The 21,382-nt window shown below is 42.4% G+C and overlaps 1 protein-coding gene across 12 annotated transcripts in view; it reads left to right on the top strand.

Moving 5' to 3' along the window:
* Dtna (dystrobrevin alpha) overlaps window positions 1–21,382 on the top strand; it is a 354,169-nt gene that overhangs the window by 261,740 nt on the left and 71,047 nt on the right. For all 12 annotated transcript variants that reach the window (XM_050135015.1, XM_050135013.1, XM_050135014.1 and 9 more), the window contains 2 exons: window positions 5,698–5,911; window positions 15,941–16,026. In XM_050135015.1, the coding sequence (XP_049990972.1) occupies window positions 5,698–5,911; window positions 15,941–16,026 (300 nt within the window). The remainder of the gene's footprint in view (window positions 1–5,697; window positions 5,912–15,940; window positions 16,027–21,382) is intronic.

Below are 21,382 nucleotides of genomic sequence, written 5' to 3'. Positions count from 1 at the left end.
CCCTCTCCTCTCTCTCTCTCTCTCTCTCTCTCTCTCTCTCTCTCTCTCTCTCTCTCCCTCTCTCTCTCTCTCCTCCTCTCTCTCCTTACCATTCTTAAGAAATATGCTATTTTGCACATTAGGGTTTCAGAACCCAAAACATCAATACTGAACAAGGCCTGAATAAATATTTAGTAAAAGAAGGGTGTTTTGAGCCTCTGAGCTAGAAGGCTAAGCTCAGGTAATGGCCTGAACTGGAGAGTGGCAGGGGGTGCTTCATTGGTTCCTGGCACACTCATATGACGAGGGGCTGAGCTCTTGTGGCCGCCTCACACCCCACCTCTATGAGGCCTGTAAAACTCCTCAAAGCTATTTTTACTTGTTGTCTACTTGTCTCTTAGACTATTAAATTAAATATTTCATTTATGAATTGTCATTGGGGAAAAGACAATGGCTATGCTGTGTGTATGTGTGTATGCACGTGTGTGTGATCTTGTAGTTCTACGGATATGAGAATTTTCTTATGCGGCTACTTTTCTCGTTGCTGTGACAGCGTGTCTGACAGAAGCAAACTGAGACAGGAAGGTTGATCTTGGCTCACAAGTTCAGGGTTTCAGCCTGTTGTGGCAGGGAGAGGTGGCTTTGGTGACAGACTCATTCCTACTGGCCCGCTTCAGCCAGACAAACCCCCACCTCCTAAAGGCTCCACAGCCTTCAGAACCATGCCCCAGTCTGTGGACAGAGCATTCAAAACATGAACCTGTGGGAAACATTCCACTTTCCAGCCATAGCAAGTAAGAAATCAAATGAATTGCTGCAGTTAAGTTTTCTACAATCTCACAAGCATGCTTTAAGGATACACGATGTGAGGACTGGAGTGAATCTCAGCTTTCAGAGTGCTTGATTAAGATGCAAAAAAGCCCTGGGATTGATCCTCAGTCCCATGTAAACTGAACTTGGTGACACACACCTGGAATCCCAACATGCAGGAAGCAGAGGCAGGAAAGAACACGTTTTGGTATTTCAAATCCAGTGTGCAAACTAAGCAAAATGATCACCTCAACTTGGTTCTCATACACTGAAGATTATAGTTGCCATGGCAAATCCATGTGGGCAGAAGTGCACAGATTAGGAAATTAATATCTAAGAAGGAGAGAACTGAGGGGATTTTGAGGGAATACATCCTATCCCTGTTGTTATGGAGCTTGATTGGGTGACTTATCAACAGAATACCTGCATGTACCAGAGCGGAGAAAGGCAATACAACCTCAGGCACCACCACTTTAACCATGAAAACCAGGAGTAAGTGTTGAAGAGGCATGTTTACTGGTGCACTCACATACTATATGTCTGGAGGATGTATACACTGACAAATTATAGACATTCTACCTCCAATTTCTTTTTTGTAATTAAAATAATTCATAATGAAGTAGATGCCCTGATTATGGGTATAAATATCAAATCTCTCTAAAATAATATTCATATAATTACAGACATCACTCCTGAACTCTGTAAGTTGGTAGCAATCCGATTCTCATAGCAGTTACCCTGTCAGGACATACCAGAGCCTTCATGCCAAAAGACAGAAGACAGACTTCAGGCAGCACCCCATATGCTCCAGTGTGGATTATTTGCCTGGATATGTTGTTATGAGATAGCTTCTGGCTCTCTGAGTGGAGTGGGGATTTCTGAAAAGTCTAGCCTCTGCTACCTTTGTTATCATACAGTACTATAACAGCAGCATCACCAGAGAGCTGTTTTACACCCTTGTGGGTGATCCCAGTGTGTGGCCAAAGTTGAGATTCACTATGTTAAAATGGTGGGAATTATGGTAGTCTGCAATATGGCTTCTTACATCTCCCGCCACAAGCCCTTTGAGACTCTTAAAGGGCCTGTAGTTCTGTGGTCGTGAGAATCATCCGTGAAGCTTCAGCAAACATTTTCCTGCCCTCCTACATCTTAAACTTGAGGTTCTGGGGAGACCTGCAAGTGCTTTAGAAAAAGGAAGACACTCGTTGAGTCAGTGGTATGGACCTAGCCTCTCATGGCCCATGCAAGGCTGGAACTACATCATGACATACACTAACTCCCCAAGGTGTTGTTTATATTCGTCTCCCTCTGGTGTTTATGACGTCATCATCTCTGTCTGCCATAATTGGGCTCACACACATTATAAAGTTATAAAATAGTTCTTCAGTGATGATACTATGGCTGACTAGTATCTCACCTGGTGTGGCAAAGTCAAGGCCTCTGGACACAGCATCTATATTTCCACCCCAGGCTGGCTTTAGACCTGAGGGTGTTTAGTTCTTTATCACTGATAACTACTTCTTCCTTCCTTCCTGTCTTGCGTCTGTCATTGGTAGTTTCCCCCCATATACCTGGATTTAAGTAAGCCTAACTATAGACTTACTCTCGATCTCCTGTTTAAAAGGTGTGTGGCGTCAGCAAATAGTCTACATACATCTCCATAGCAACAAATCCCACTATTTCCTTCATCCCCAACCTAAAGTTTCTACCTGCAACTGCTTTGAGTGAATAGAAAAACAGTGAACCTGTGTCTATGTGCATTGATTTACTACAAGATCAAACTCTTTGGTATTAGTAAATTATCTCTGAAGTCAATACTAGTAACTGGTATGATTATATGAAGTAGGATTGCCTTAAGAATGTGTTTTTGTTCATTCATGATATGGTTAATGTTGGAGGGGGTTGTTATTCAGAATGCTGCATTACCAAGTATAGCAATATAATACACATCTAGTTACATAGATGAGAAAGTCCAATTTCCTCCCACTTTTGCTAAGTTGCAGGTGCTCTCCAGTCCTTAATGCCTGACAGCTGTTTAGTAAAACGTGCACAGTGCCATCTAGTGGTATATTTTCATGATTGCATTTTCTAAATCATTTTGGAATTGAGATGACACCAGTAAGCAATGCATAAGGTACTACTGTTAGGCCTGAAACAGACTTCGTGTTGATTTCCCACTGAATCCCAACTTAGCATTTCTTAGTGCTCCTACTTAAATGGTAAAGAGATTGATGTTATTTCTTTTTCAGAAATTAGTATGGGGCAGGTAAGAGCACTGGCTGCTCTTCCAGATCACCCAGGTTCAATTCCCAGTGCCCACATGGCTGCTCACAACTGGCTATACTTCCAGTCCCAAAGGCTCCAGCACCCTCTTCTGCCCTCTGTGGGTACCAGGCACACACATGGTACACATAAATACGTGTAGGCAAAACACCCCTAAACTTTGAAAATAAACAAAAATAACTAGAAAACTACAGAAGCATTGTAAGGTGGTAAAAACTAAGAAGAAATGTCTAGTCGCAGTGTCAGCAGCACCCATAAATAAAATGGACTGGATTGGCCTGGGCATAGTTGCATAAGCCTTCAAACCCAGCAGACCTTGAGATGAGTTGACATTTGGGTTTGAGGCCAGCCTGCTCTACACAGTGAGTTCCGGGACAGGGCTAGGTATTTTTGCACACCTCCATGCCCTGTGTCATTAATATGACCTCTCCAGCAATCGGATTTGCTGTTCCCATTTCTTGCCTGTCTGTCTGCATTTCTTTCTTCCATTAGACTCAGAAATAATATTGCCAAGCTGGACGTCATCGCGTAGCCCTCCTTACTACCTGTGTCTTCACGCTTGGTGTAAAAATCAAATCCTGCTCATAGCTACAGCGCGGCCTTGGTCTCCTGGCTCCACCGCAGCCCTCATGACTCCATTCTGTACCTAGTGCTCTGAGTCTTACCATATGCAGCTAGTGTTTCCTGCCCATGTGACAGGGTGACGCTTGTGTCCTCGCCGGAAGTAGGACCTAAAGTGAAGTGGGAACCACATCTTCTACCACATATTTTGAGCCTCAGTACATTAATCATAATTATAAACCCAGTTTTACTGAGATCATTTGTGATTATCTGACCTTACTATTGGCTAGACCCCATGGTTTGCTGCTCAGCTGAGGTCCTGGGTGTGAGGAAACACAAATGCTGAGAACTTGTACTTTAAATGACTTCAATATGACATCTCAATGTTTTATTTGCCTGTGACAAAAGGTCATTATTTCCTGTGACATGCCCAGTGTTTCTAGGGGATTGACTCTTTTAAACCACGCTGTGATTAAATGAAGATACTACTAACGCTCTGAAAACTGACTACTGAAATATGGTGATTCAAACCCACTATGTGAGCATAAGTGAGCACGTGCACGCGCACACACACATACACACACACACACACACACACACACACTGGCCTCCATCCAGTCTACTCTCTTCCTTTATAAGTATTTAATAAGAAAATTGAAGCTTGTACACAATTTCTCATAATGACTTTATTTGTAACAACAAGAACCTGGATCAATTCAAATACCCATCAACAGATGAGGCAGGAACCGAACTCTGATGTTTCTGTATAGCATACTATCACTCAGCAACAGAAATGAGGGAATTGCCCATAACCACCCAATAAAGGTGACTCTTAAAATAGTTATGCTAAGTAGAAGCATCTACTTAGGTGAACAAATAGAATTCCTGTTATTTAGAATTCAATACATTTCTAATAGAGGGAAAGAAAAGCAGAGTTGCCTGATTGCAAAGAATGTGCCACAGGGCACACATGAACACTCTTAGCAGTGATGGCTCATGGGAGGTCATAGTCATACTTCAGGACATACAGAGAAATACTCCATGAGTATTTCAGGAGAAAGTAATATATTTTCTGACCAAGTTGGTTAAGTAATCTGTGACTTAGTTCTGCTGTTGTGTGGCCTTATCCCTCTCTGTTTTCCTTCCTGCTCCATCTCTTATTTCAACCTCTGTGTGGATGTGTGTGTAGGCATGTGTGTATGGGTGTGTAGATTGATTGATTGATTGATTGATAGTAGATAGATGGATAGATAGATAGATAGATAGATAGATAGATAGATAGATAGGAAAATAAAGAAAATAAATCCATTTTAAATGCTCAAAATGAATTCTGGCCTCCTTTGGGTGTTTAGAACTTAAGTTCTTGTCTTCTTTTCATTTCAAACAGTCCCTGTATTCAGTGGGGAATTTCTTTAATCCCAATCTACTTGAATTGGACTACCAATTTTGCTAGGGACTCTTTTTACATTGACAATTAACTCCCCTGTGCCTCAGTTTTCCTGCATGTATTATTAGAATAATGACAATATTTCAAGGGTGTATGTAAGACAGAAAATGATGGTATTAATTGCCAACTTGACAAGGTCCAGCCTCACCTAGGAGCTATACCTGTAAACACATATATAAAGGAACTTCCAGACTTGGTTCATTGAAATGGAAGGCCACCCTGTTGTATGGGTAGCACCATTCTGTATGGTGGGGTCCTAAACTTAATAAAATGAAAAAACTTAACTGGACCACATCACTGGTCTCTTCCTGCTTCCTGATTGTGGATGCAATGTGACCAGCTACCATGGCTTTCCTACCATCATGGACCACACCCTTTCTTTCTAAAGTTGCTTTTGCTGGAGATTTTGTCACAACAATGAGAAAATACACGTGGTGTTTGGTGAGTCATTTGCTGCTAAGGACATGGTCTTCAAGTCCCGGAGATGGGCTTCTCGTGTGCACCCCTTGTGTGCAGCTGAGCACATGTGCAGAACCTAGACAACCCAGGGACTTGTAAGCAGCACGCCATCCCCCTATGTGCATTGGGCTAACGTGTTCACTCTCCTTCCATTGCAGTGCACCTGGTGGACATCTGGAACGTCATCGAAGCCTTGCGGGAAAACGCTCTGAATAACCTAGACCCAAACATAGAACTCAACGTGGCCCGCCTGGAGGCTGTGCTCTCCACCATTTTCTACCAGCTCAATAAACGGATGCCGACCACTCACCAAATCCACGTGGAGCAGTCCATCAGTCTCCTGCTCAACTTCCTGCTCGCAGCCTTTGACCCGTGAGCCCCCTGTGACTGTCAATTACTCTCTCTGTGTTTGGGTTCTGTTTTCTTTTGCACTTTTCTTGGCCATTTTCCCAAATGATTTTCTAGATTCATTATATTAGGTCCTAGATGCCGTTATATTCATAACATCATTAGATGCCACGTTCATAAGTGAAACTTTAAAGGCTCTAGAGACTAGAGAGTAAACAAACACACAGGAGTGGGGGGACAGCTACATCTTACGAGAAAACCTTTATTTGCCTTGTTGTCTGGTTTGTATGGATGCTATGATGGCTTGCATGCAGAGGAATTTGACAAACCATGGAGGAGTCTAACCTGATTCTTTGACATGTAACCTGGGACTGTGGTTTCTAGGCACCCTAGACAGGAAACACCCTAGGCAGGAAAGAAACGGAAGAGTTTCTTGCCTATCCTAGGAAGGTAACACTGACTGGTGTTATGTGAACTGGTCAGGTGGGTGCCACAGAGAAGCAGTGTGCCCCTGTCCTGTACCACAGCTGCAACGTAGCCTCATTATCCCAGAACTCCCCCCTCATAGAATGTGGAGAGCCTCCGAGCTGGCTGACATCTTAAAGAGTATTCACACAATCTCATTTCACAGACGAAGAGCCCAACGCACAGAGATTGCCACCTCTCCAGTTTTTTTGTAGCAGTTGGTGGAGGACCGGGGACTTGGCTGGTCTGCTGAGGTTTCTCTTTCTAAGGTGTACATGACAGCCATATGGCCTATGAAAACTTCAGGAATTACCTGATCAGTCTGGGATTTCAAAAGGACTTTTACCCTCAGCCGCTAGTGTTGACCCGACATCTCCACCTTAGCTTTTAACATGTTTTGAATACTAAAAAGGAAAAGTGCAAAGCTGACCTTTACACGACCATATTTTAACTCTGAACACTTTGCTTAGTCCCCCTGTCCGAGTGCTTTGAAACATGCACTACGGCAAACGAGATGTCCCAGCCATGCTAATGGCATTGTCCTACTCACCAACGTCACCAGCTGTCACTTTGGAACGTAGAATGGTAATGGAAGTGTCCCTGCTCGGTTTGATCAGCATATATTATGTCTCCGTGATGACTATATTGTGAGAAACCTGCAGTCGAAAACAAATGCTTTTAAAATCAGCTGCCCAGATAGGTTTCTTTCCTTGTGCATATTTTAGAACCAGGCGATCGGCTCTGGTCTGACCACTGGAGAAATTGGGAAGGGACAGTGAGACAGGGCTGTGGTTCCACATGGCAGATGTGGCTGATGATAAAATAGAACTGGGTCGTAGAATCTCTGTAACAGAATTCCCATCCTGAGCCCTTACCAAGAACACAACGGAGTCTGAACTTGCACTGAAGCTTGAGTGGGGGACCCATTTGCTTAAATGTGTGCTAGCCAGCATCCAATTGCTGCGTCAAATACCTGAGATAAGTAACTTCCGGGGGAAAGGTGGTCCGTTTGGACTCACGGTTTCCACGGCTTTGGTTCAGGTTCACTTGGCACCATTGCCAAGGGGGCTGTGGGTGAGGCAGTCTACCAGAAAACGTCTGTTCACTTATGATGTCTGGGAGGCAGGAAGAGGGCACTGGAGTCCCTGTGTTCCCTTTAAAGGCTCACGCTCGATGGCCTAACTTCCACTCAGTTCCATCATTTCCTAAAAGTACCCTAGTCTGGCAACCAAGCCTTCAGTGTATGGACTGCAGGGGGAGTGGTATCTAAATCACAGCCAAATGTGTTGATGGGGAATACTAAAATAAATATGGGATTGCAGAGATGTCTTAGTGGTTAAGAGAACTTGCCACTTCTGCAGAGGACTTGGGTCCAGTTCCCAGAACCCACGTGGTGGCTCACAACCACCTATAACAGTAGTTTTGAGACATCCGACGCCCTCCATGGGCACCAGCCACATACATGGTGCACATAGGTGAATGCAGACAGAACACTCACAGACATACAACATCTTTAAAGGAACTATCATTTCTCATAAGTCCTAAAATATTTCTGAAAATTCATATAGAATAAAAGTTAAAACATAATTTGTACCCCATTCCATAAATATAGAAACAGGACCAGATTAGTAATTATTGGAGGGATTGTCTTATGAAATGGATAGCATTTGACTCATAGAGGTAAAAGTTTCCCATTTGTTTAGAAATATCATTTAGATTATTTTACAGTAACTAAAGCCATCAGTGTTCCCTAAATAACTGCTGATAACATTACCGTGTTATTTTAAGGCCAGATGAGTTCTAAAGCTGATTACTATCCTTTGATAAGAAGCCACCCACAGAACTGTAGAGAAAAATGCTTATTAGTAGCTTCTTCCTACAGGAGAAGCCCCTGGATGTTTGATCAACCTGCCCTGAGGGAGATTTATAAACATGCTACTGGAGCTCTGTTCTGGAAGCGTCATGCTTTCTCTCCCCTGGAACAGACTATCTACGTGGGACGTCTTACCCATGCCCAGGTTTTTCCATCTGACAGCCTTTGGAATTTCAGCTATCAGGAAGTTCTGCTCACTACCAATGCAACTTCCATGAATATAAGAAGAGAAACAATAGAATGAAATATGTTTGTTTCTGTTTCTTATACTAGTAAACGTATGCTTACCCAAATGAGCTCCAATATGGAGACGCGAGATCCCTTCCTGCCACCCACTCCAGGGCCCATATTTAAAGTGACTTGTTCTATTTTGACAGATAAGAATGAGCCTGATATTAGTGAAACAAAGATGTGCTGTTTCTGTTCTCTACTTGCTGACATCTCTCGGGGGCTGTCTCCCATTTTAAATTGGAATTTCAAATAAGAAAAATCAAAGGTGCCTTGAGACCCTACACTCTCAAGAGGTCATGTTATTAAAAATCAGAAATGGAAGGCAGGAGAGCAATTACAATCCATGTACAATGAGAATTTGCATTCAGAGAAATGGGCTCGCTGTTTTGGCAGGACCTTAAAATTCACTAGACTCTGAAACAATCACTAAAGCCCTTCAATTGGCTGTATCCCAGGAAACTACAGTTACCTTCCTACAACCACAGTTTCCCAAGAATATCATCCTCCCCCCACAGCCCAAAAATCAGGATATGAGTTCTCATGCAGTGTGCTTCCGACAAAGGCCAGCTCTGTAGCCACAAGACAAGTCTGTTCTACACCCAGACCTTCTTCATAAAGACACTGAAGCCTATGGAGGACCACTTGAATGTCGGGACTCACTGGCCTACTCCCACACTTGCCACTCTGTTGCTGAGGAGATGAGCCCTTGAGCCTAAAGAAATTCTATTTTTCTAATGTACCATCTCAAAAGGGCCTTTCCCTGGAAACCTCCTAAACAGGTCTGCTCTGTGGCCACAATCTTATTCTCCAAGAGCCTCTGTAGAAATGGATGGACAGTCCTGGGGGAAAAAAAAGAAGGCAAGAAATGTCAAAAGAGGGAAACCAAGGCTCTGAAGGAAGAGGACGCTTCCTCTTCTTTCTACAAACCCTCAGAAGGTGGCCTGCCACCTGCCCTCTGCTGCCAGGAGCCATCACCTGCCACATTCTCCTTCAGAATTCACCATCAAATGCCAACCAGCGATCACAGTCCCCTTCCACCCACATCCCAAGTGAGGAAATCCCTTTGAAGAGATTTGCTGCCGCTGTTATATTTTCATACAAAGATATATAGTAAAGCAAAAGAGAACTAACGTAGCCAAAAGTTGTAAGATGAAAATGATTCTTAGACGTCTAAGGGATCTGGCCTTTGGGGGGGTTCACTGGCTCTGTGCAGCCCTTTGCCTTCCCAGTCAAGTTGATCACCGCTCTTCAGGCCTTATCTACACAAGATCCCCCTGCTCTCTGATAGAGCATGTTGAACTATTCATTGGTCATCTCTCAAAGATACTACAGAGTAGAGCTATAACTCATTCTTCTCATAGATAACCACACGACTTGAGGATGAGTGGAGCAAAATCACAGACTGGCCTGTCTTAGCGCACATTCTTATCTCCTTCATCCTTTCCTTTTAGATTTAATCTATAATTGCCATGCCCTCCTCCAGAAACTAGCAAATGCTATTAGCCTAAGTTCATACCATATATACCATGTGTTCCCGGCTGCTGAGACAGATTCTTGGGGGGAGTGGGGGGTCTTGATGTTTCAATGTGTTACGCTTATTTTCTTTCTACTTTCCCTGAAAAATACTAATAGCGACTCAGTTATAATATTCTTAGCTTTCAATCCAGTCGTATCTTTCCCCGTAAGATGCTTCCTCACTAAGCTAGTTATATGAAGACAGTGGCCTGGTTTTGGTTTTTTGTTTGTTTGTTATACAACGTCATTCTCATACACATCTGGCCACTCAAAAACCATAGTATGCCAGTGACCAATATCACAGGGAGTGGATTCCCAGGTTGCAAACAGCAAGCTTCATTTTTAATGCAGACTCTCCGATGATAACATATGGGTTACTCTTCTCATCCGGTGACAACGCATCTGATAGAAGCAACCTCAGAGTACGAGGGGTTTATCTTGACTCACACCTTTAGAAGACAGCATCCATCGCAGTAGACAGGGCTGCCCTGTCAGCAACTGCAGGAGTTTGCAGCACAGCTGGAGAGATGGTACTCCCCAGGAGCAGGGAGAGCTCTGGAAGCAAGGTTGACCCTAATCCTCAAGGCCTGTCTTCCCTTCCTCCAACCAGGAATCACCTTTCATCCCTAAACAACACCCCCAGCTAGCCATCAAATATCCAAACACATGAGCCTATAGGGAGCATTTCCCAATCAATCATAGCTGATGACAATGTAATAGCTGCAGGAACAGGTAAGATCCACCCAGCATTGTTCGCTGTGGGTCAGCAATGGCACTGGTTTGGCACTGTCATCAGAATGTTCCAGAGGGAGGAGGTGATGCGGCTGAGACACTCAGAGACTAAATAATTTCACGTGATGTAGCATCAGAGTAAATGGTGTGAACAGAAAATAATGATCTTTTTTTTTTTTTTTTTTTTTTTTGGATTTTTCGAGACAGGGTTTCTCCGTAGCTTTGGTTCCTGTCCTGGAACTAGCTCTTGTAGATCAGGCTGGCCTCAAACTCGCAGAGATCCGCCTGCCTCTGCCTCCCAAGTGCTGCGATTAAAGGCGTGAGCCACCACTGCCAACATGATCCTTTTTTTATAGGAATTGATTTCAATTCATCTATCTTTATATTTTCTATTTCCTATTTTAAATGTGAAAATTCATGTACTTTCCCCCTCTCAGACTTAGCCTGTGTGCTGCAGAACACTAGGATAACACTCACATGTGTAGCCTTTCCAGCTGTCCTTACAGAGTGCATGGGAAGGAAATCCCTGAACTGCTGTGCATGACAGCATTAGTGGTTTTGAGACCACTATGCAGGACGACCCATCATATGGTGGTCTTATGTAGAGAGTACCAAATCCTGGCAGGATTTGCTCTGTGTCACATGCCCTACCTTGCAGAACCTACTGAACAGCCATGCCCAGTGCTGAACCCTGGGTGATTTAAGAAAAGAATCAGGGGAACCTCAACTGCTAGGAAGTAAAGTTATCCTGAAATTCTGTCAAACTCTTCTGCCTTTTGAATTTTAAAAATGATTCTGATGTATACTGCAAATATACTACAAAGTACACAGCCAATTCTCTGTGTGCCTGCAAAGAAGGTGTCTTACTCGTGAGATTGCAAGGACATGAAACAGCAGAGAAAGCAGAGAGGAGTGGCAGGCACCCCAGTGGCCTTGTTTCTTCTACTATCCTCATCACCATGACTAGGATGATGTTTTTCTTTCTTAGCACGTGCTAAGTTCAAGACAGCCGTGGAGTGTTCTCCGCTAGTTGACTGCCACTGTTTTTTTAACATTGAAAATCTTTTATTTGAACTACAATAAAGACACTTTTCAAAGGATGTTTACACTAGTAAATAAACTGAATGTCCTTACTCACCCTCATCTTTTGTCAGACTTACTGTTTGAATAGGAGATAGAATTCTAAGGGAATAAAGGAGTCACAGTCATTGTCCCCACCCCAGCTGGAGAGCTCCTGGAAAATGCATGTTGCTCAGGACCAGGAGAAGGATTTCCCTGGTATTTTATTTGGTCCAGAGAGATGCCAGGGCCAATCAGAGGGTTTTCCCATACACTAATACTTGCACTAGCCTCCAATATATATATATATATATGCCATTGCTTCCAAACTTAAGGAATTAAGGGGTATAAAGTCATTCACTTAATTTTTACTCTAACACTGTCAATCAGAAGATTGTTTTTTATTTATGCATTCACTAATTTAGCTAGCATACTAAGAGTTTCCTATGTGTGCTCTAATAGCTGGAGACAGAAAACAACGAGAAAACACAAGATGAGATGTCATGCATAAGATGTGTGATCAAAACAAACCTTTCTGGTTTCAGAACTCCTAACGGAAGGATAATGTTTTCTTCCTATTCAAGAGAAGCATTCGTCAGAATCCAGAGCTCACCGAAGGTGCAATCTGGCCTGGGATTCCATAACTTCAGACAGGAAACTCCCTTGGCAAGGTGGAGAAAGTGAACACTCTGTGCCGAGCTCACACTGGCAGCGAGACTTACCAAGCTCTGGGCTAAGCTCACACTGGCAGTGAGATCTATCAACTTTGTTTGTTGTTTTCCTTCTCAGAACCAAGTCTTCCTTGCCAGGAGCTTCCCCTAAAAATAACATCCTAGCCGGAGCCAGTCGTCTGGTCTCTAGGTAAAGTCGTGGGAAGCCCAGCTCAGAGGAAAACACTTGTTTATTTTCTGTTATAATGAAGTCAAATTTAACATAAATTCATAGTTTTTAATACAGATTCCACAGTTATCCATATATATTTTAGACTAGGGGTATGTATGCACCCTCCTCTTTCCACTGTTTAGGAAAACTTGAATGACTCCAGAGAGTTTCAACCAAGTATCAAGGAAAGCAAAATATTTAAGAAAACATTGATTTATGAAGCAATTTCAGATTGCACCTTCAATAATTTGTCTCAGACTTAGCCAACTCTCAGAAATATGGGTATTAAGTATTAAGAGAGCAGTTTGATAGGCTATTTTGATATTAAACTGTAACAGAAAAGAACATTTTGCAAAAGACAGAAGTCTGGAATAATTGACATCAAATCAGAATATTTCTGTTGTACCTAAAGACAATGGTGGAGAAATGTGAGCAAATATGCATTGTTTACTGTGGCCTCTGTTTATGAAAAGGAAAAGATTACAAGGGTGATTTTACTGTTTTATTATAAAAAATAAATTATTATCTAATAAAAATTAACACACTAATTGTAATTTCTTTAGGGCATTTTTCTGTGCCTTTCACACTAGTGAGGAATCAATTGTGCTCAAAGCTTGAATTCACAAAGAAACGCTTGTGGGGTCACCTCTTTAATTACTGTCCCTGAAGTTGGATTCCAACATACATCCCATGACACATGCAGTGCTTCAGGCACAGTTGGCTTTGTTCTGTCCTCATAGCCATGAATATCTAATGTGATTTTTCTTATGATTCTTGGGATATAAAAAAATGAACAATTTATTCTAGATAGTGTATTGTTTTTTTGAAACACTATTCTCCATATTCTCCTTATGTATTTTAAGATTGACATGTTCATATGCTCCCTAAGTCAATGATTTGACAACATCTGTTAGTTTTGGAAGAAATGGAACTCCTACTCTTATATATGTCAGGGGCCATGTGCTCATGTAAGTGTCTGTGTGTGTATCTGTGTATGTATGTGTGTATGTCTGTGTATGTGTGTGTATTTGTGTATGTCTGTGTAAGTATGTATATATGTGTATATGTGTATATGTACATGTTTAGTGTATGTGTGTATATATGTATATTGTGTGTATATGTGTGTATGTGTGTGCATGTGAGTGAGATAGAGAGAGAGAGAAAGAGAGAGAGAGAGTCAGAGATTAATATATTAATATTAAGGGCCTTCTCTCCACACTTTTTTGAAAAATTCTTTGACTGGCTTTTTAAAAATTTACTTCGTACAATGTATTTTTATCACATTTTCCCCCTCCCTCAACTCTTTCCAGATCCTTCATACTTTCCTGTCCACCCGACTTCATGTTCTTTCTCTCTCTCAAAAAAAAAAGTAGTAGAAATTCCAAAACAAAACAAAAAGCACACAAAAGCCATGGAGTCTGTTGGTGTTGACTAATCCCGATCACATGGCCTACCCTGCAGTGTAAATCACATACAAGGGACCCGCCATTGAAAAACATGTCATTTTCTTCCTCAGGGGTAGCAGCTGCAAATAGCTTCTCAGGAATAGAACCTTGTACTTTCTTTCCCTTCTCTGTGCTGGAATTTTGTCTGGTTTATACTTGTGTGGGTCTTGCACATTCTGTCACCATCTCTGCGAGTTCATTTTGTATCAGACCTGTTGTGTCTGGGTGACAAGTTTTCCTGGGGGTCATCCACCACCTCTCGCTTACAGTCTTTCTGCCTCCTCTTCCACAGAGATCCCTGATGCGGCATGGGGGGGGGGGGTTGATAAAGAGATCCCATCTAGGGTCGAGTGCTCCCAACTCTCACTCTACGCACATAGCCTAGCTGTGGGTCTCTGATAATTACCATCTGCTGCAAGAGGGTTGAGTGGCACACTGAGAGATAGCATTGGGTCATTCGGAGTCATTTTGTTCCTGTGTTCCTTTAGCAGAATAATAGTGGTAAATTTTCCCCTGGGCTCACAATGAATCTAGTCTTAGGTTCTTGACCACTTTAATGTTGGCTGTGGACTTGCTGTGCATTGCTTTTGTTATATTGAGGTTTGTCCCTTGTATCCCTACTCTCTCTCCAGGACTTTTATTATAAAGGAGTGTTGGACTTTTGTCAAAGGCCTTTCTGCATCTAATTAGATATTTTTATCTTTCAGTTTGTGTATGTGGTGGATTACATTTACCAATTTATGTATGTTGGATCATCCCTGCATCACTGGGATGAAGCCTACTTGATCATGGTGGAAAATCTTTTGGATATGTTCCTGGATTCTGTTTACAAGTACTTTAACTGGGAAATCCTGCATGTGTGTTCATAAGGCATATATCGATCTATTTTTTGAGACAAGTTCTCTCACTGATTCTAGAGCTCATTGATTTGGCTAGGCTGGTCAATGATCTGTCCGACTCTGCTTCTTCAGTAGTGATGTTACAATACAAGTATTTGCCACCATTTGCCAACCTTTATGTGGGTGTTGGGGAATCCAAGCTCAGGTTCTCATGCATCTATAGCAAGCACATAACTGAGCCAGCTCTACAACCAATCTCCTACCTTCTGACCCCTTAAAACACTAACTGTCTTTTTTAAAGTAAATATACCACACAGAAGCAATTGACTTGCTTGTGTGTTTAGCAAATGATAGTTGAAAAGAATGTGTTCTTTACATTGTCTCTTGGGGGCCTGCTCTTTTCTGAATGAAAATAGCAGGGGAGTGGGTCTAGGGACAAGGGAGGGTAGGGGGACACTAGGGGAATCTGCACTCCGGATGTATCATATAAGAGAAGACTATTTCCAATAAAAAAAACTAACATAAAAATGTCAAAATACAATTTTAAAAAGTTGAACTTGTAATTTTAAAAAGTCCACATAGTTAACCTAACTAAAAATTTAAAAATTCTCTAAGGAAATAAAATATAAAATTTCTGAAGTCTGTTTGAATAAATTATAAAGACTAGAGTCATGCATAAAATTGTTTCATGAAAGCCAAAGAAAAAAGAATGATCTGCTGTTTAAACCCACAGCTATCTAGGGCATATTTCTCTGGCTACCAGCCTATGTTTTGAGCAAGTGACATATTCAATGAATAAAGTAAGAGATTCTGATGTCTCTTGAAAAACAAAAGCGTCAAATAGACAGTCTCTCGGCGATGTGTATGGAATTGTATTCACAACCCTTTCTAAAATGTGTCCGCATAATGCATGCAGCCATGGATCCTACAATTTCTACAGAGTAGAAAATGTCAACATTCTTTATTGGAAGTACCCTAAATAACACCATTTTTTTCTCCTATCATTAAACAGGGAAGGCCATGGTAAAATCTCAGTATTTGCTGTCAAAATGGCTTTGGCCACATTGTGTGGAGGGAAGATCATGGACAAGTTAAGATGTAAGTTACCCCCACCCCCACCTCCTTCCTTGTCTCTGTTGTGTACCTTCATCCTCTCTCTTAGTCTTGCCATGTCCCGTCTATTTCTGCCTTCCCTTGTCCTATGGCACTATCTCAAACGCAGCCTTCTCTGGCCTTTAAATTTTATAATAAAATTATTTTCACATTAGGTAAATCTTAATGAAATGAATATTCCCCTCTACTTTTGAATTATCATTATCTAGTTGGAGTGCCCGAGTATCTCCAACTAGAATCTTTCTGATACTAAAGTATTCAATTTTCACTAATTTAAAATAATGTTAGTATTGTGATTTCACCCTGTCTCTTACCCTAACTATTGTGAGTTTGCCGTGCTGTGTTAGGAAGAACATGACCACTGGCGTTGATAACCCAGGCTGTGGGTCCAGCCACGCCATTTGTTTGCTAAGTTACGCTATGACGCGGTTTCGTGTCTTTAGACCTTCGTTTCCTTCCACATTGTAATGGGGATGGTTATTAAACCCGGAGGGTGCCTCCAGCTCTGTAGACCATGGAGTCCCTCCCTCCCTCTCTTTCTGCTTGTTGGATTCTGAGTAGTCGAAAGGGGGTGAGGAAAAGAGGGACAGCCCTTTGCTCCTTGGGAATCTAGCAGACACACTGTCTGAATGTTTTCCCGCTGGCTAACCAGGCTAGTGACAGCGTGGGAAGACTGAGGTGGCGTCAGCTTCCTTCACACCCATGATTTCTTTCATGGAGCAGCCAGTGCAGCCAGAATTCAGAGGCACCCACCCAGACCCTGGGGCCAGTTCGTTTCTCTCCAGTTGGCCGAGGAAATAAAGAAACTGAAACTATCTACTTGATTGTTCGGCTGGGAGACAATGAGTTAGAAGTTCCAAAAACCAGTGGCATTCTCCTCAGCTTCTAAGTGGCTTCAGAAGTATCTAGGAGGCATTTCCTTCAAGACTGGGCTAAGAAAAGAAAGTTTAACAAAACGAATGAACAAGAGGGGAAACCCAGAGCTGCTGCCTTCATATCAATCGGCCATCTATGCGGAGGGCGGTAGAGAAAGGTCTCAAACATTAAAATCCTCAAGCATCTTCGGATACTCATTCAATGCTGTGTCCATAGACACACAATAAAGAGGCCTATCTTAAAGTAAGTTTGAGCCAAACTGGTGAAAGGCACTTTTCTAAAGATGCAGAGCCTCTGAGCCTTCCCTGAAGCCAGCAAGTTCTTATCCTGGAGTACCAGGCGCTTCTGCTCAGCTCCCCTGGTCAGATGTTGCCCGCTACTGGGGGCAACCATATCAGCAATCTCCTGCCACTCTCTGGCCTGTGCGGGCATCTTGCCCATCTCAGAGCTGTCACTAAAGCAATTGTTGGGAAAAGGAAACTCTGACAGACTCACTCATCTCCAGACCCTAGGCGTGGAGGAGCCACTTGTCCTTTAAGGCAGGATCAGATCTGGAAGGAAAGTGGTCAGAGGTGGTTGCACATAGACCTGAAGACCTGAATTAAATCCCAGGGTTGCACCAAGTGGATGAAGAGAACCAGTTCCCAGGATTTATCTTCATCTCCACACACATACAAGACATATACGTATGAATGCATGCATGAACGCACACACACAATAAAAATGTGAAAATATACATCAAATGCATGGTTGCTAGGCAATCAACTAGCAGCTTGAGTACAGTTAACAGAAAAATGAAGCAAACTTTATTAAATGCTTAAATGCAGTAAAGGGAATGCTAACTCCTTTTTACAACCACTTGGGGCCACCACCAACCAATAGGCATGGTGTTCACCATGCTACTCCTGGTGGCACCATTGGTGCAGCTATGGAAAAAGGGCACTTTCTGTGGGCATATGGCACAGCACCATAGCATACAGTGGCCTCTTCTGTTTAATTGTTCTCATCTTTTAATTAACTGCTTTCATGGGATAGAGCACTTGTCTCTTCCTGTTGATTGCTTTTTCTTAAGTGTGTCCATGTGTGTCTGCATACAAGCATGCGTATGCATATATGCATACTCACATCTGTGTACAAGTATGACTTGGCGCATGCATGATAGTAGACAACCTCAGATGTCATGTGGAGGAATTTTGTCCATGTTCTTTGAGACAGGGCCTGGAGCTCACCGATTAAACTAGACTGGCTGGCAAGTGAGTTGCAAGGGTCCTCCTGTGTCTGCTTTCCTGGAGCTGAAATTGCAAGCATCCACCACACACACACACAAACACACACACACAGCATTTCCAGGTGCAAATTAAGGTCTCATGCATGCAAGTCGAACACTGTACCAACCCAGCCAACTCTTCCACCCCCAACAATCCAGGTCTTAAGGAATTCCAAGTCTAACGCCATAAGCCTGGGATGTCTTACTTTGTCTATAATGTCTGGGTACTGTTTTTCTTTAGTTCAGAAGACCCACACTACCTTGTGTTTGCTCTAAATGGGTTAATCTGCCTCTGCAAATACCTCCAAGGTTGCGCCTCTAACTCGCTGGCTTGCTTTAAACCACTCATTCATCTCCCTTGATATCTTCCAGACACAATTTGAATTCCATAGTAGAAGCTTCAAGGCATTTTATATCTGGGGTCACCATCCATAGTACCCTAGTATCTGTACCCCATCCCAGGCCACTGGAAGCTCCTTGAAAGCATTGTGCTTGCACTCCCTTTTGTCTGATCCTGATTCCTTGAGCCAATTCCCCCTCCTCTGTGATAACCACTCAGTGGCCTTTACACTTTGCCCTGACCAGCTCTTCCTTCTGCATCGCATCCACCTGTTCTTCCAGCATCACACCATGGTGTTACCGTCTGTGATGGTCTATGAGGCATCCTTCAAGCGTTTCTCAATCCACCAAGCCTCCCAGAGGGCAAGAACTGCATCTGGTTTCCCATATAACCATTGATTCGCCACAATGCTACCCATTTAGTCTTGCAGAGACACAGGGTGACCCTGTTAGAACCAGCCCATCTTCCCCAAGGCAAGCAAGATGACAGTCTCCATATAAAAGCCAGTCTGATTTTCCCAAGTTTTCTTTTCTCCAAGTCCATTGGAATGTTTCAGCATCTACATATAGAATTAATCAACATACTCTTCTGCTGGCAGATTCATTTCAATTTATTTATTCTTGGACAGTTTGACTAGAGCCTGAGATAAAGCCCCATAAGCAAACAACATTGCAGAGATATGAAGACAACACTTTGGTTGAAATTGAATTTTTTAATCAACATAAAATTAATTACTAATAATATATTTTGCATGAAAATATACTGTGATTGTAGCTGAATGAACCAAGGAATGAAAATTCATGTTATGGTACTGTAGGAGACACAAAGGGGGTTATAATATGATCTGGAATCACAAGGAAAATTCTCACAGGAGATTTCATATGAATGAGTGATGTCAGCAACAGAAAAAAATACAGAATGAAAATGTCTAAAATGTATACGGTGTGTCCCACATGTGAAGTGTGATTCTGAATGTTTTACATCTGTTAGCTGATTAAACCCTTGAAATTATTATTTTTGTTATATATTCATATTCATAGAACCCAAAACTAAGATGCTTTAGAGTTCCTTCATTTGTTTTTGAAAATCTGGGTAAGCCACCCATAGCCACTTCCAGAAAATCCCTGTGGTCCATATTTACTTGGGCTCTTAGATGACCTTCCTCAACACAAAAGAAGTTCATTTTAGTGTGGAGTGTGTGGAAGGTACTATATGTATTCCTGCTTTTGCTCTAGTTAAAGATTAAATCCATTACCTTTCACTGTGCCCAAATATTTCACAATGTGCCCAGACAGTTATGGGGGAATGGTTTACTCGGGTTTACAGTTCAGGGAAAGCAGACCACTACACTGAGGAAGGCATGGTGGCAGGACAGGATTCTGTCCATAGCCATGAGAGTGCGAGGTGCCGTGATCATATTGAGGTAGATCAGGAGGCATGAGGAGCCAGCAGAGGAACCAGAGGTGGGCTATCCTTTAGGCTGTGCCTGCAGACCATGCCTCCCACGCCAGAACTAACAGCTGCACGTCAATATTCAAACCAGACCAGAAAGGTTGCCTGAATTCTTTCACTTAGTGATTTAAAAAGCCCAGGAAACATGTCACAAGAAACCCTGGCTTGGAAAATCAGAGTCTCGCGAGACACAAGGTGATCCTGTTAGAACCAGCCCATCTTCCCCAAGGCAAGCAAGATGGCAGTCCCGTGGAAAGCCGGTCTGATTTTCCCAAGTTTTCTTTTCTCCCGGTCCATTGGAATGTTTCAATCTACATATAGAATTAATCAACATATTCTTCTGCTGGCAGATTCATTTCGATTTATTTATTCTTGGACAGTTTGACTAGAGCCTGAGATAAAGCCCTGTAAGCAAACAACATTGCAGAGATATGAAGACAACACTTTGGTTGAAATTGAATTTTTTAATTAACATAAAATTAATTTCTTATCATATATTTTGCATGCAAATACACCGTGGAGTGGTTAAATCCATCTGATTAGCATATGCACCATTTTACACAGTATTTTGTGATGAGAGCACATGCATTCATCAGCTGTACTACACATATTTCGTTACCTTGCCACCCTTCTGTGAGGGCTCTCTCTAAAGTGCAGTTGCTCCTTAGCTATAACTATATATTCTTTGACAACATGTTCGAAACCCCACCTGCCTATTAAACACTCCAGGCTCGGGTAATAGCCATTCTACACTCTACTTCTGAAATCAACATGTTTGTATTCCATATGAGTCTGAACATGTAATATTTGTCTCTGTGTGCGGCTTATTTCACTTAGCAGCAGATTGCTCCCTGAGCCCATCAGTGTTCTTGCAGATGGCAGGATTTCCTCCTCCGATGGCTGAGCAACACTCCATGGGGGATGTACCACTCTTGTATTCATGAGTTTGTAGACACTTGGGTTGATTGCACATCTCCACAGTTGTACGGGTGTTGTCATAAACATGGGAGCACAGACATTTCATCAACACACGAGTTTCACTTACACATACCTTCTGATGCAGGCCCAGGAATAGAATTGCTGGATCGTGCAGTGATTCTACTGTTTCCAGCTGTGACATCGGCCTCCATAATGGCTGATGTTTTATTTCCACCACGCTCCGCAGCTACTCCCTTTGCTCCAGGTTCTCCCCCACACTCGTTTTTGTTTGTACTGTTGTCGTTGTTTTACTTTTCACTGGAGATGGTACCTGGCCATGGCTTTCATTTGCCTTTGCTGGATGATCATTGACACTGAGCATTTAATAACTATAACCAGTTTGTATGCCTTCCTTCAGGAAATATCTCCTTGGCTCCTCTGCCCATTTTTGATCAGATTTTTTTTTCTTACTGTTGAGTTATTTGAGC

This window comes from Alexandromys fortis, unplaced genomic scaffold (assembly GCF_014885135.2).
Source record: "Alexandromys fortis isolate MF-2015 unplaced genomic scaffold, M_Fortis_MF-2015_v1.1 scaffold_25, whole genome shotgun sequence".
Classification (NCBI taxonomy): Eukaryota; Metazoa; Chordata; class Mammalia; order Rodentia; family Cricetidae; genus Alexandromys; species Alexandromys fortis.
Note: the sequence above shows the minus strand (reverse complement) of the source record. Positions and strands in the feature narration are given on the sequence as shown.